We start from the raw sequence: 16,725 nt of genomic DNA, 5'->3' as shown, positions 1-16,725 counted from the left end.
AGGCTACTGCTGCCACAACCCGGCCCCAGATAAGCGGAAGAAGATGGATGGCTGGATGGAGGGAGAAAGAATTTTGATCATTTGTCAGAAGAGGAATTTATGAACATCGTGCAAAAAAATTATTGAAGCTTTGCCAAATAGCTCAATATACACTGCTGAATAAAACACTTCTGGAAAATTGGTCTGGTCATATAGTAGGAGAGGGGATTGTTAATCAGTTTTAACTCGTTTGGTGTCATTAGAAATAACAACAGGTCCACTAGACTGTCAACAGTAAGACAACTCACAGAACAGGAGTGGTTTTACAGGTGGTTGCCACTCGGTTGTCTTTCTGGCTGCTTTTCTTTTTCACTTGTTTTGCATTTGGCTACGGTCAGTGTCATTACTGGTAGAATAAGGTAATACCAGAACCCTACAGAGGTTGCACAGGTAGTCCTACTCCAAGAGTCTCCAACTTCAGTACTCGAGAGCTACTTACCTGCAGCCTTTAGATGCATCCCTACTCCGACACAGCTGAATCAAATGGTTGAGCTACCTCTTCAGCATGCCTTCAAATTTGGCAAAGGCCTCGTAACAAGTCAATAATTTGATTAGGTTTGTTGGAACAAGGATGTATCTAAAAGGTGCAGGGCTGTAGCTCTCAAGGACTAGAGTGGAGATCCCTGTCCTACTCTTTCGGGATGGTACATCAATACCTGCCATTGCCAGAAGGGTTGTTGCATCTCCCAAGACAGTCTAAAGAACAGGAGATTCCAGGACACAGACAGTTACTCTAGGAGAGCTGGACAGGGCCATAGAAGGTCTTTAACCCATCATCAAGATCGTTATCTGTTCCTGTGTGCTATAAGAAACGGGATGAGCACAGGCAGCAGCCTACAAAATTACCTCACAGACCACCACTATGAATGTTTCTGACCAAATAATCAAAAGCAGACTTCGTGACAGTGGCCCAAGGGTCTGATATCATCTACTGGGCCCAGTGCTCATAGCTCAGCATCGAGGGGACCCACTTGGTTTTTGCCATAAAATACTAGAATTGGCAGGTCTACCACTGGTGCCCTGTGCATTTCATACGTGTACTCCGGCAGGTTCACCTGGAGTACATGTTATAAATGTGAAAAGGTCTGGAGAAAGTTGTATGACTGAAATTGCTCACCATGACTGGTTTGGTGATGGGTCAATGATGATCTGGAAAGGCATATTATAATTTTACACTTTACTTTATACACACCAAAAGACTACAATACCCAATAAAAATATCATTTTTCTTTAGGCTAAGACAGTAAACATGAATTTAATTAAACTGATTACAGTAAAGTCTGGTCTTAACTCACAAAAAAACATGCCTTGAAATCACATCCCTGGATGGCCTAAAATTGGCAATCTTTAAATATAATATAGGAAAAAACAAAACAGTGTTAATTTTTTGGGCTATTTATACTATGACCGAATTTACTCAGTTCACATTAAAATTATATTTGCACTTGGTGGCTTGGTGACTGATACAAATGCTAAAAGAAATCAAAATGTTACAAGAAATTGTATCAGACCATTGAGAAATAACTCAGAACACACTGTTTCAATGTGACTTTACATTTATTTATGCAATTAACTTTCAATTATATATGTTCATACACTAAATAAATAAATGCAGAAAAAAAATTATGGCATATGAATATGAACTTATTTAAGAAAAAAGTAGTAAATATTTCATTTAACTACAGAATGAAGAACGATTGGAAGATTAACCTTTTCAGATTATTAATATACTATGATTGATTTTTGTTCATTAAATATTTCTTAGTGTTCTTTGCAGGTTTAAATAATATGATAAAACACTTTGGAGCAAATATAAATATTATTAGTCCAAAGCTGGAGGCCAGAATGGCAAAAATCTCCACAACCACTGTAAATTTCCCAGGAGAGCTGACATATGCTGGGATAAAGGTGATCCACACTGCACAGAATATCAGCATGCTGAAAGTGATAAGCTTGGCTTCATTGAAATTATCAGGTAATTTGCGAGCTAAGACAGCTAAAACAAAGCAAAAGGCAGCAAGTAGGCCTATATAACCGAGTACAACCCAGAAGCCAACAGGAGAGCCTAATGCACATTCCAGGATGATTTTCTCCTTGTATGTGGTTAGATTTTTAATTGGGAATGGAGGGCTCACTACCAACCATACAGTACATATTAAAACTTGAATAAAGGTGAAAGACACAACAGTCATTCTTTGCTGTGGAGGACCAAACCATTTCATGACATTGCTACCTGGAAGTGTCGCTTTAAAAGCCATTAAAACCACTATAGTTTTCCCAAGTACACAGGAGATACAGAGTACAAAGGTTATGCCAAACGCAGTGTGACGCAGCATGCAGGACCACTGTGATGGTGCTCCAATGAAAGTTAATGAACATAAGAAACACAGAGTCAGTGAGATGAGCAGCAGGAAGCTCAGCTCAGAATTGTTGGCTCGGACAATTGGAGTTGTCCTGTGATAAAAGAATACAGCCCCAATTATGATGGCCAGACAAGCACCAAGAACTGAAAATGTAGCCAGGATGATCCCTAGGATGTCTTGAAATGAAAGAAACTCTACAGGCTTAGGGATACAAGTGTCTCTCTTTGCATTAGGCCAGAACTCTTTGTGGCAGGGTAAACAGTCAGCTGAATCTGAATAAGGGAGAAAAAAAACAAGTGTCAAGTAACAGCTGTGTGCAGGCAGGAAAAGGACCCAACGTGCAGACTCCTCAACAGGCAAAAGGGTACTTCAAAACTCAGCACAGCATGAATGAGGGTAGATCACAACACGGATACAGAGAAACACAGGGCTTAAATACACAGAGGGAGCAATCAGGGAATGGGTAACAGGAGGGAAACACAGCTGGGGCAAATCAGGCCTAACGAGACAAGGGGAAGCAAAACCAGATACATTAACATCAGACATGGACCTTCAAAATAAAACAAGAAACATAACACAGACTGAACTAAAGACACAGACTCACATGCAGGCACTGCAACAGAGGGAACAAAGACATGGGACCAGGGCAGACAGACACTGACTGGACACAGGATATAGCAACTAAGGATTACACAGAGACATAAACCATAAGACATAACTCTAACGAAGAAACCAAAGAATAGAAATGATAAATAATATATAAACTCAAAACCCTGGGTCAACGACCCAGGCATCCTAACAATAAGAGGCTACTAGGAATTAAATCATTGTAAATTGTATTTTTTTCCAGTATAAAATGATTTTAAATGCATGGAGAAACATTTGATTTTACCTGTTATATTACTGATCTCTCCCTCAGGACATGCTATACAGTCATAGCAGCAGATAGGTTTTCCTTTTTGCAGCATTTTACGAGTTCCTGGAGGACAACTTTTAGTACAGACTGACACTGGCACCTGTCAAGACAAGGTAGCATAACAGATATAAATATTACAGATATAAAGTAGCAGCAACTTGTCACCAGAGTTTAATAAGTCAGATTCTCATCCTTTGAGTCATTACTTTTCTGCTATCCTCCATCCAGGTTATGTTTCTGTTAATCTTAAACTCGTGGCCCACTCGTAGTGAGGCATCATACAGCCCTACAGTTACTATCTCAATGATGCCACTCCCACTTTTCTGCCAGTTAACCAAGTCATAAATAGCCACAGGATCCCCATTAGCATTAAATGACACATCATATCCATTTTGGGAAAAATTTACTTTCTTCAGCTCAGTTAAAACCTGTAAAGACAGTAGGAGAGAGAAAGAAGAACATGGGACATTGCAATAATACACATTGATAGTTCTTTTTATATAAGTTATATTAGGAGTTATGAAAGACATTGGCATTAACATGTTCAGTTCTGCTTACCCGATTGGACTGTAACTTGATTAGTTTGTCACATTTTGCTATGGCATTTGTTTTTTGACACACTGCATTATGGATGGCATGTGCTATTGCATACACAGCCTTATACACCATGTTAGCAATTCTGAGCTGAGATGTGTCAGTGTACTCGCTTTGGAGATTCTGTATGTCTTCATTTCCATCACACATTTTCTTCTCTATGGTAGGAGCTATAATTACAAAAACACAGATAATAGTGTTTTCAAGCCTGTAAGTAAAACTAGATTACAGGCCTGTTACATAGATATTAGAAAATTATTTTAGTAGAATGACTTACATTTGTAAATGGATAAAATTCTATTGATATACAAGAAAAATTAAACTAAACCACTGGAACTTGACCTGAAAAGTCATTATATCAAGGGAGAATATATGCAGACATATGCCTGCATTCACTTCATATTTGATCATTACCATTAGTGGAAAAAACATGAGCAGCAGTAGCTGTTGTAACACTACAATTTTGGGAAAATGATTTAAAAGCCAATGAAACTCTTACTTTTTTTCAGGCTGCAGTTGAATGCATCCTCCCAGAACTCAGTAAACACTGGCGAGGCAGACACTTGAGTGGGAGACAGATTTAACAGGAAGTCTCTGAGACCTGGGATTGCAGACTTCGGAATACCAAATCCAATGGCCCCAGCACAGAAACTGTACTGTGTTAATTCTGTGCTTGTTTCCCATGATTCACTGCCTATCCACTGGCGAGGTGGGGAAGGCTCACGTGATAGCTCCTCCAACAGGATCTTCATGTCTCCAAAAGATGCAAATGCCACAACAACTACAGCTGTAGACCTGGAGAGACAATGTAGTGCATTAGAAAAATGATTTTTAAATGTCTTCACATGATCAAACATTTATTTTAAAGATAATTAAACAAGTCAATGCACAATAATTATCTTTGATAAAGAAACCTGCGGATAACATCTGCTACTCTCTGAATTCTGCTCTGTGGGTTTGTCCGATAGAAAGATACAGAGTATTCCACACAGATCCCCTCTTTCTGTGCTGCTTGGAGAAAAGAAGCCATGCCATTATTGCCATAATCTGAATCTGACCGGACAGCACCTATCCAAGTCCAGCCAAAGTGTTTCACCAGCTTGGCTAGTGCTTCAGCTTGAAACTGGTCACTGGGAATTGTTCTGAAAAAACTTGGGTACTGCTGCTTGTCAGATAAGCATGCACATGTGGCAAAGTGGCTCACCTAAATCACAAAAAATAAAATAGAATAACTCTGAAACAGCTGCACAAACGCGAACAGTCAACAAATACGTTTTCTAGAAATGCAAAATATTTACCTGAGCAATGTTAAAAGCACTAACAAGTTGTGACATGGTAATAGATGGCGTAGACCCAGAGTCACCAACAACAGCCATCACCATACCAGACTGAGAGCAGTTTTTACCAGTGTTAAACTGAGCCTCCAATCTATTTAAAAACTGAAATGCCACATGCACTGCCACAGGTACTGATGCACATGAATCATAGATCTGATAACCAAGCTCGATTCCAGGAAGCAGGTCTGTGCTGTTGTTAATCTCTTCTATGGCAAAGACCATCGAACTTGTGGATTGCAGCTCAACAGTGTCAATGCTGTAAACAATCATGTCATTTTAAAATTTTGACTGTCGATTCAGGTAAAGATATTGTACGTGATAAATTCAGCTCAGCGGCAATAATGTTGCAAACAGCTAGTTTAGGTACATCAAATCACTGCCTGACCAGTTAAATTCAGCACAGAAATATGACTCAGAAATCAATATAAAATTATAGATAAAAATTTACTGTTAAATATTTATAATATAAGTAAAAATTCAGTTCTGAAAACAGAAAAACACTATTTTAAAAATCTAAATGACTTACTATTGTTAGAAGAATTATATTATAAATACTTATATACCATGAATCATCATACATCTGAAAACATTTTTAATTTTACATAGTCCAACGTGTTTGTAGCACCCTCTTCTTCCACTTACTAACCTTCCTTTGCATTTCACAGGTGCAGGCATGTTGGTATAGTTATTATAAGCTGTTTGCGTGTAAGAGTGAAGGGAGAAAGTGCCGCCAATAATGAAGTCCCCATCCTTTGAGAATGCAGGTGGACGTGTGCTACCCTGCAGCTTGCAATTCACAGATGATTCCACAGTACCAACCTTGGCGCCTGTAAGCATAGCCCTTTGACTCAGATCATCTAGACACACAGCCAAGGCTGTGTTCAGGTGAAACAAACACACAGCCAATACCAGACAAATTATAAGATCATCCATCCCGCATTGATGTCAGTTGTGTGTATACGGATGGAAATGCTTTTTTACTGGATTATATAGCTCTTCAGACAAGATTTTTTTTTAATGATCACTAGGACATCCCCTTTCTTGGTCATCTTTGAGTAAGTCTTTATTTTGTATGAAATGTGTGCATAGCCTTATTGCTATTGTTTTAATGTATCTGTTCTCCTCTTATAAACTACTTCAGGAAGCACTGTGCACTATTCAATAGTGATGTAATAATGTGGACATACAGAGGTGATACACATTGTACCATTAATTACACACCAAGGTATTATTCAAATGACTTGTTATGAACACTTTTTTGTTTGTTTTTGCTTTTAAGATAAGTAATATTAAATTGAAATTTATATGATTTGTATTTATATAAAAAATGATACATTATATAATCAATCATATCCCTCAAGATATTCGGCAGGCAGGCTCTGTGGAGGTTTTTAAAACTAAGTTGAAGACACATTTGTTCACCTTATCCTATATGTCTTAATTCTATGGCTTTTAGTTTTTAAATTTTTATTGTTTTTAACTTGTATTGTGTCTCTTACCTGTATTGCTATGTATCGCTTTTATTTTATTTATCCCTTTAGTTGTACAGCACTTTGTTTGAAAGCGCTTTATAAATAAAGTTATTATTATTATTATTTATGCAATTAGGTAAAAACTAGATACCTCTGAGGTGAAAATGACTTTCCCTTGGAGTTAACAGCAGGTGGAGCAGTCAGATCACAGAGGTGAAGTCATCTTCCACAAATGACACACACTCCAAGATTGGATACCAAGACATGTTGAATACCAGAGCAGCTGACCTGAGACAGAAGATTATGGCTAAGCTGGAAACCTGGCCCCTCTTTGGCCAGTTACTAAGACTATGTGAAGTACCTTTTGAAAGTCTGCTAAGCTTAACCCTACTATTACCCAGCTGATACATAAGGAGATAGCCACAACTGATCATATGCTTAGTGAATATCTCACATAGCAGAAAGTTCTAGAAATACCATAGGCTGAGAGAGGCGCTAGAGAAGATGTGGAAGGAGAATGCAATGGTGCTCTCTGTGGTAATCAAAGCATTTCACCAGTGACCTCCCAAATTGGGGCAGTGGCTCCGGCAGGTTTCAGAAATGAAATCTGAGATGTCTGTCTAGAAGAATGCAGTCCTAGGAACAACAGAGATTCTTCACAGGATCATCAGTCTCCCAAGACTCTGGTAGAGGACCCAAGCTTGAGGGATAAAGACTACCTGCAGGACTAGTGGAGAACTTTAACCTGTTGAAATGTGAAATTCTGTGCAGTATTTGGACTCAAATGTTTCATGATATAATGTCATATACATGATATTTGGACACTATTATATTGTTATAATACTTTTTTTTTTTTTTTTTACCTAAAAACAGTTGTGGTAGTTTCAGAGTATTAACTATAAATCAGACAGTCAAAGGGGCTTGCAAAGAAAAGCGTCTGGACTTCTTTAAGTTTACTTGAAGATGTTTCACCTCTCATCCGAGAAGCTTCTTCAGTTCTAAGGTCAAATGGTGGAGAGTCCCAGATATAAACCTAGTGGGAGTATCCCCCCACAGAGGGACAAAAGGACCCCCTGATGATCTTCTAATCGCCTGAGCCAAGGTGTGAAACTGGGTGTGGGTCCCAATCAGCCAGAGTTTCGGGTGTGTTCATTGTGAAACCTGGCCCCACCTTATCATGCGAATTCCTGAGGTCAGATGGCCCAGGATGTGAGTGGGCGTTAAGGCGTCTGGGAAGGGATCTCAAAACTGGATTATAGATGGCAGAGAGTTGGTGTCGTAAACCCCCGCCTCTGTTCAAAGATGGTCGCTCACAGTGGACATAGATGGCTTCTTTCACTCCTCTTTCAAACCATCTGTCCTCTCTGTCCAAAATGTGAACATTGGCATCCTCGAAAGAGTGTCCTTTATCCTTAAGATGCAGATGGACTGCTGAGTCTTGTCCTGTGGAGGTGGCTCTTCTGTGTTGTGCCATGCGCTTGTGAAGTGGCTGTTTGGTCTCTCCAATGTAGAGGTCTGGGCATTCCTCGCTGCACTGTACAGCATACACCACATTGTTAAGTCTGTGTTTTGGCGTTTTGTCTTTCGGGTGAACCAGTTTTTGTCTGAGCGTGTTGCTGGGTCTGAAATGCACCGGGATGTCATGCTTGGAGAAAACTCTCCTAAGTTTTTCTGATACACCGGCTACATAGGGGATGACAATGTTGTTGCGTCTGTCCTTCTTATCCTCCCTCGCTGGTGTCTGGTCTTCTTTTCTGTGCCTCTTTGCTGACTTTAAGAACGCCCATTTAGGATAGCCGCACGTTTTGAGTGCTTCCTTTACATGTGTGTGTTCCTTCTTTTTTCCTTCAGGCTTAGAGGGAACATGTTCTGCCCGGTGGTGTAGGGTCCTAATTACTCCAAGTTTGTGTTCCAAAGGGTGATGGGAGTCAAAGAGGAGGTACTGATCCGTGTGTGTGGGCTTCCGGTAAACTTCGATGTTGAGTTTGCCGTTCTCTTCAATGTGCATGGCGCAGTCCAGGAAAGGCAAACAGTTGTCCTTTGTGTCTTCCCTGGTGAACTTGATGTTTTTATCCACAGCGTTAATGTGCGCAGTGAAGGATTCCACTTCTTGTGTCTTGATTTTGACCCAGGTGTCGTCCACATATCTGTACCAGTGGCTGGGTACTCTTCCTTTGAAAGAGCCAAGAGCCTTCCTTTCCACTTCCTCCATGTAAAGGTTGGCTACAATAGGTGACACGGGGGAGCCCATGGCACAGCCATGTTTTTGTCTGTAAAAGCCTTCGTTGTATTTGAAATATGTAGTGGTGAGGCAGAGGTCTAACAGTGTGCAAATCTGATCGGGTGTGAAGTTGGTCCTGTCCTCCAAGGAGCTGTCTTCTGATTTTTCTACTTTTGTTAATAACATATCTATAGTAATCCATAGAAAATCATGTCTGTATTTTCTAATGCCTGTGTTTTAATCTTGAATCCAGCATTGTTGTCATTTTATATTAAACCACTAGGACCTAAATAATTAATAAGTTGCTATACAAATTAAATGCTAATCTAACTCATCAATTCATAGTTTTCAAACAATTTATTGATAAGCAAAAATAAGATGTTGTGTCTTCAAAAACCTGCTCTGATTGCATAATAAGAGGTATGAAGGGAAACAAAAACAAACCAATTACTGTTCTTTAGCACCTTCCCTGCATGGCAGCACTCTTTACTTATCTTATATCAATGGAAAAAAAACCCTCTAAAAAATAATTTAAGTCAGCATTAACAATAATGTTCAGCTTTCTGAACCTGAGCTAGTATATGTAGTTGAGAAATACACACCAGATAAATTTAGGCGTACCTCAACGCACAGGATCTACAGTCTGTCTCCTGTAGAGAGGTTGGATTCTGTTCCAGTGAAAGGAACTGGGCAGGGGTGGTATATTTGCATGCTCCTGTTTCGGTTCCTGTACATTACGTTTTTCCCTGGTTCTGACTGTTGTTTGCCCTTTTGTGCTTAACAGCAGTTCAGAATACTAGGCCTTTTGGGAGTCCCAGGGTCTGGGAAGGTGCCCTTACCAGGGCAGCAATTGTGCTTTTAGGGGACTAAAATGCTCACATGAGCAATGGCAGTGTGATCTGGAAAGGTGTGACTGGGAGGAGTAGATCCTTACCTGAGTGGTGTTTTGTTATTGGATATCTGTGCTAACCATAGTCTGCCCATAACAAACACCATGTTTAAGCTTGAGTGTCCACAGGTGCACTTGTAAACAGAACACTATAGTTTGATGATTGATGATCATTTTTGTAATGATATCATCAGCTCTGTGGCCAGATGTCTTGGACATTCAGATGAGAAAAGGAGTAGCACTGTCAACTGATCAAGACTTGGTTGTGAGTTAGATCAAGTAGCAGGGCTGGTAGGGGTGGCCAGGTAAAGTGTTTCTCTTCTTTACCTGTTTGGCTGGCATTTTTCTGGACATATTTACTGTCAGCTGTTAGCATCAGCTGTTAACATCCGCTGTTAGCCGCTGGGCTGCTTTCGGACAGACGGCTTTCAGACATTATACCATCATGACTGTTAAGGTCCTGTTCTTCCGGGCTCTTCTCGCTGGGTTTGTTCTGCAGTCCATACATACAAGGCCTGTCTCCTCCACTCTAAGATACACTGCATCAGTGTATCTCATTTACGCTTCCAGCACCTCTTGACCCTTCCACCAGCTTTATTGCCCCACACAGACATTGTCTGGCACCCTCGTTGAAAGTATGTCCACTGCGGATCCATGCAGAACTACAAGATCGACAGCAGGAACCCGATACATCCCTGTGGTCATCTCAGCGCTGCTCTGCTAGGAAGCCTCGTGGATGGACTGCTGACCATAGTGTGCTTGCTAGCCTTGCCAGGTCGACTTACAATGCTAGCGGCGACTATCCTGTCTCTGTTTGACTGCTCAATGTCCGATCGCTCTCCAGCAAGGGACCACTTGTCTATGATCTTCTTAATAATCAGACACTTATGTTATGTTACTGTTTGGTTAATTTTATGTTTTAAATGTTAGTAAAATGCGCCACCCAGTGGCCGCTTTAAGTCGATATTTTATGACAGTAGAAGAAGAGTTAGACAGGAAGTTGATGTTTTCTTGCTATGCTGTTTCAAGATGGCTGCTCCACCTTCATGTCCTTCTTTTGGGTGTTTGTTAACGCATTGTCTGTAAGTATTTAATGGTAAAAAGCAATGAGACACTCCAAGTGTTGTCTTTATGTTTGATAGATGACAGTTAGCACATTTTCAATACGCTATTCATATGTAAATGAGATCGCCAGTTCATATGCTAATTTACAGTGCTAATCGTCATGCTAGCTTCTCAATCGCATTGTTAGGTCATTGGTTTAAGGCACATATTGTTGTTAACAGTAGAGATAAGTAATGTACATTTCCGTATATGCTTTATTGTTGCAGTTTCACAAAATGAAAGAACCAGTAAACTTCATAAGATCTCATCTACTGTCTGGAGTTCCTGGGTTCATGTTTAGCTGTTTGGATAGCTAGTCAGACTTCTAGCAAGGCCAATTACAGTGAAAAGACAGCACCACGGCAAGCATCAAAGCTACAGAAGCCACTGCATGGAGCTATGACCATCCTATTAAGCCAAGTAAAGTACATATGGACGCAATCAAAATACAAGAAATCCAAAATGTCTGAAAGTAAATCCTTCAAAAGCGAGACAGGGTCAGTCCGTTCCCACAAACCACCATCAAAGGCAGGCTCGTCAGCTAGCATTGAACTGCACAGAGCAAAAGCAAAGGCTGAAGCTGCTCAAGCAAGAGCCTCATATGCAAAGAGAGAAATAGAAATTAAAGTTGAGCAAGCACGCTTACAATCTGCTCTCGATGCACTGAGAGCAGAACAAGAGAAGGAAGCTGCCATAGCAGAAGCTAATTCTTTAGAAGCTGGTCTACTTGAATTAGGCTTCAAAACACGCAGTGTAGCTTATGGCCCATCCCTAGCTGAGATCCAAGAACACACTGCAGAGTATGTTTTGGAACAAACAGCTATCAATGCAGCAGAATCAACAGCCCCAGTAAAAACTAAATACAAAGACCCTGCACTTGCCTTTCAAGAAATTGCTGTAAAAGAAGGAAACAAAACAAACTGTGCTGCTTCTCATAATGAACTGTACAAGCCCCTATCCACCAGCTACAAAGACTTTACCCCTCTTGTTCAGACACCATATAAATCCAATTGTGCTCACCGTGACCATGCCCTGAGCCAACCGACTTACGACCTTGCCAAATATCTAGTTCCTGGGTTCATGTTTAGCTGTTTGGATAGCTAGTCAGACTTCTAGCGAGGCCAATTACAACTTGACTTTCTAACAGAGACTTGGCAGTGTCCAAATGATTTCGCCAAACTCAATATCACCACTCTGTCTGGATTTGTTTACACCTGCCAACCCCGTGTGTCTGGACGTGGGTCTGGACACACGGATGAGGTATAAGGTATCTTGTCTTTCTGCTCCTGCCTATTCCTCTATTCAATCCATTATCAAACAAATTAATGGCCCAATTCCCACACTTTTAGTTGGTATTTACCATCTATCATAAACCCAACTTTGACTTTTTAACATACTTTTCTGACTATCTTTCTGAAATTCTACTCTTATCTCCAAATAAATATACTACTGCTGGGAGATTTTGATATTGACATGGGCAGCACATCAAATTCATCCACAAGAGATTTTATATCTGAACAATTTCGGCTTACACCAATATATGGCTATTTGCACACACTCCAAATGACATATTTTGGATCTTCTCTGCTGCACTGGTGTCATCCTGAAGAACTGTGCTGTATTGGACATGCATTTTTCAGATCAGAAATTAGTTTTATTCAGTGTTAGTCTCCTACTGTACAAAAATAAATAAAACCACTCAATTACCTTTAGAAACATTAGGGGCATTAATCTAATCTAATTAATCTAATCTAATCTATCAGCTCTTTCCCTTGGCATTAATAATTTACCAACCATTGATGCCTCAGCTTCTGCAGACGACTTGGTATTGCACTATAACAATGGACTTATCAACCTCTTAGATACTGAATAGATATCGAACTGTTGTCTTTCACTCGCTCTGCCCCCTGGTATTCATCTGAACTTCACCAACTTAAAGCTGTTTGTTGCCAACTGGAACATCTCATCAGGAAAACAGGACTTACTATTCATAAGGACATGTATCTCAGTCATATACAACATTATAAAGAAGCTATTTATCATGCTAAATCTGCTTACTACGCTTCTATTATTGAGTCTGTTGAAGGAAACACTCGTACTTTGTTTTCTATAATATTGTTAAACCTCCAGATACCTTTGCTATACATACACTGTGAAATTGCCCTCAAAAATTGCCCTGTTCTTGTGATATTGTCAATTGTGATATTGTCAATTGTTCTACTTGCATTTTTTTCCTACTCAACTGTCATCTTCTCTATCCAGTTTTGATCTTCCTATAATAATTCAGCTATCTTCTCTGATTACTAAGTTAAAGTCATCATCGTGTAAGCTTGATCCACTGGCCACCAGTGATGGGAATAATGGCGTTACAAGTAATGGCGTTACTTTTTTCAGTAACTAGTAATCTAACTAATTACTATTCCTATCATTACAACGCAGTTACCGTTACTAACTAAAAAATGCGGTGCGGTCGCGTTACTATTTTTTAACAAACAGACGGCTGAAGCTGTGTTCAGGTTACTGCAGCTTATATCAGTTGCACAGAAGTAGCTGTCTACGTAAGTAATCTGAGCGCTACAGCTTTAAGCAGCTGCGCTCGCTCCCACGGACGGCAAAACATGAGCATGAGTGCTGTTGTTTGACTGAGGAAGAATAAAGTAGTCGCGGCCAGCCAATCTCACAACCACTTTAAGATGACAAAGCAACAAGGTGATATATACCAGTTTTTAAATTGTGTTGATAGGCCACGTAAAACCAGAGTCATGATAAACAATATATACGCTGTGTTTTTCCCTCATGAGTTTCGTCACGTTTACTGTCTAAGGACAGCGCTAGCAAGCTCTCTCTGCTTATGACCAAACAAAAAACAGCTCGTTTGTGTTGGTGGAAAAATGCACCATGTCGGAAAATCAAAAATGATATGGCAACATGACATTTGGTTGTTTAGGAAGAGCGGGGAGTTTTAGGAGTGACGGCGAGAGAGAGAGAGAGAGAGACAGCAGAAAAAGAGAGTGAGCGAGTTTTGAGATGTGAGAGATTTGTGACGTTTGGCATGTTTGAAGTGTGTAGTTGATGTGTTGTCTTGTGTAGTTAGTGTGTAGTGTTGTGGATAGTTTTGTGTTGTGTGTCAGAATGATGAGGCGACTGCTGTCTCCAGGTAAAAAAAAAAAAAAAAAAAAAGGAGGAGTGATACACCTGCTGCTGTCAGACCTGCAGGCTGTCATGTTCTCCTTTATATTGGACAGAAATTATTTTTTTTTGGAGTGGCACAAAAAAAAAGTTGTGCATAGGATTTTAAAATTGACAATTGCATTTAATTGCATTTAAAGTTATGAAAGTTATGAAATATGATTAAATAAACATGTTTGAGGTTGTTACAGTAAAAAATATAACTTTTTCTACTCGGATTTTATGTTTTCTGTCTGATTTTAGATTAGTTGTGTTAATACAGTATATCAAAATGAAAACATAACTGTAAATTCAGACATGTGAGGTTGTGCTGAAAAGAATGATACCAAACAAGGCAAAGTAAATATTTTTTAAAGGTATAATGTAGAGGTAAAATCAAAAGTAGTAAAAAAATGGCCAATTATACCCTGGACCCCAGAGGGTTAAACTTTTTTTTTTTTAAGTAACGCAATAGTTACTTTTCAAGTAATTAATTACTTTTAGAATCTTGTAACTCAGTTACTAACTCAGTTACTTTTTTGAAGAAGTAACTAGTAACAGTAATTAATTACTTTTTCATAGTAACTTGCCCAACACTGCTGGTGTCATGGTCCTGAGTCTGCCGACTCAGTGTTTTGTGTTTCTTTATGCTTTTGTTTATCCTGAGTATGTATTCTGTTATGATTTGCCGTTTGTTAGGTTTCTGTTCTGTGCCTGCCCTGGTCCCACTTCTGTGTTCTGTCTGTCTATAGTGTCACACTATCTGTTTGTGAATCTGTCTCTTTAGTTAGTTCAGTGTCTTGTCTGGTTCTCTGTGTCTGAGTTTCCTGTTTTATTTTGAAGGTCCCTGTCTCGTGTGAGTGTGTTCAGTTTACGTTTCCCCTGTCCCGTCAGCTCTGACTTCTTCCAGGTGTGTTGCCCTCCTGTCTCTCATCCCCTGATTACTGCTGTGTGTATTTAAGCCCTGTGTGTTCTCCTGCCTGTTGCTGGTTCGTCTGTGTTCCACGGTGTCCTGTTCCCCGTCTGCGGCTCTCTGCCTCTCTCCCCGTTTCGTATGGTCTCCGGTTTGTTATTTAGTTTTCCCAGTTTAGGTGTGTTCTGTAAATTCTCTTCTCTCACTGCCTGTTTTGCCACTCCACCACTTGTAAATAAACGCCACTCGTATCATCAGTCACCGCCTGCATTTTGGGTCCTCCTTTCCTCCAACACCACACGGCTCGCCTCGGCAGCCGTGACAGCTGGCCACTAATCTTGTTAAACTTTCACTCCCCTCTCTTAGGCTTGTTAATCGCTAATATTGTACACTCCTCCCTTATCTCTGGTTGTGTTCTATCCTCTCTTAAAACTGCAACTCCAATATTGAATAAGAATGGTTCAGACCCTTCCAATTTGAATAATTTCAGTCCAATTTTCCTTACCTAGCCAAAAATCTGGAAAAGATAGTGGCTGCAGGTTTATAGACACCTCACTGGAGATAACCTGTATGAACAGTTTCAGTCTGTTTTCCAATAATTTCATAGTACAGAAACAGCTCTAGTAAAATCACCTACTGGATCCTTCTTCATAGATTAACATTTATTGACATACAGCACTCTCCTGGTTTACAAACTGTGAATCTCTGGCCATTCATAGTTTGTTTAATTACGCACACTCACAGGTCACTATCTGCTCCAGTTAATTCCGGTGCACCCCAAGGCTCTGTCCTGGGTCCTTTACTTCTTATTATCTATCTCCTACTGCTAGGTAATATTTTCAAGAAATATAACATTCAATTTCACTGCTATGCAGATGACACCCAGCTCTACTTACCTTCCAAACCTATCTGTACAAGGAGTACAGAGAACTTACCCATGACTTTGTGGACTGGTGCCAGTAGAACTACCTCCAGATCAACACTAGTAAAACCAAGGAGCTGGTGGTAGACTTCTGCAGGCACAAACATCCTCCACGGCAACCGCTAATCATTAAAGGTATGGACATTGAGGCTGTCGACAGCTAAAGGCACCTTGGTGTATATCTGAATAATAAACTGGACTGGACTCATAATTCAGACTCCCTCTAAAGAAAAGGGCAAAGCAGGATGTACCTGCTGCGGAGACTCAGGTCTTCTGGAGATAAGGGCCCACTCCTGAAGACCTTCTATGACTCTGTGGTGGCCATCTTTTATGGTGTGGTCTGCTGGGATAGCAGCATCTCCACTGGGGGTAGGAAGAGACTGAACAGGCTGATCCGCAGGGCCAGTTCTGTTCTAGGATGCCCCCTGGACCCATTGGAGGTGGTGAGTGATTAAGCTAAGCTAAGCTTTCATCCTGCTGGACAACTCCCACCACATTCAGGAGACTCTGCCAGCACTGATCAGCTCCTTCAGTGGCAGGCTGTGGCACAACCGATGTGGGGCAGAGAGATTTTGCAGGTCTTTCCTCCCCACTGCTGTCAGACTCCACAACAAAGACTTCGCAACTGACCGAACACACACATCCACACATGTGGAATAGTAATAACACTAAGGGCAATACTCTTTTTCTGACAACGTTGTATCTTACTCAGTTGTATATAGTATTTGTATTCTATTTTATTCTATTGTATATAATATTTTATTTTATTCTATTCTATTGTGTATAG

At 40.2% G+C, this 16,725-nt stretch overlaps 1 protein-coding gene across 1 annotated transcript; it reads right to left on the bottom strand.

Moving 5' to 3' along the window:
• Positions 1 to 1,769: 1,769 nt before the first annotated feature.
• Positions 1,770 to 6,035, bottom strand: LOC146373605 (extracellular calcium-sensing receptor-like). The gene is made up of 8 exons (XM_084950109.1): positions 5,896 to 6,035; positions 5,211 to 5,505; positions 4,827 to 5,116; positions 4,412 to 4,707; positions 3,877 to 4,070; positions 3,525 to 3,746; positions 3,295 to 3,418; positions 1,770 to 2,674 (listed from the first exon to the last, which is right to left on the bottom strand). The coding sequence occupies exons 1-8, from the start codon at positions 5,922 to 5,924 to the stop codon at positions 1,770 to 1,772; spliced, it is 2,355 nt and encodes a 784-aa protein (XP_084806235.1). The 5' UTR covers positions 5,925 to 6,035.
• Between the last annotated feature and the right edge of the window lie 10,690 nt (positions 6,036 to 16,725).

The sequence above is a fragment of the Perissodus microlepis genome, chromosome 14 (genome assembly GCF_051167445.1).
Source record: "Perissodus microlepis isolate ML-2025 ecotype Zambia chromosome 14, ASM5116744v1, whole genome shotgun sequence".
NCBI lineage: Eukaryota > Metazoa > Chordata > Actinopteri > Cichliformes > Cichlidae > Perissodus > Perissodus microlepis.
The sequence above is the reverse complement of the archived record's forward strand: the minus strand, read 5'-3'. Positions and strand labels throughout refer to the sequence as shown.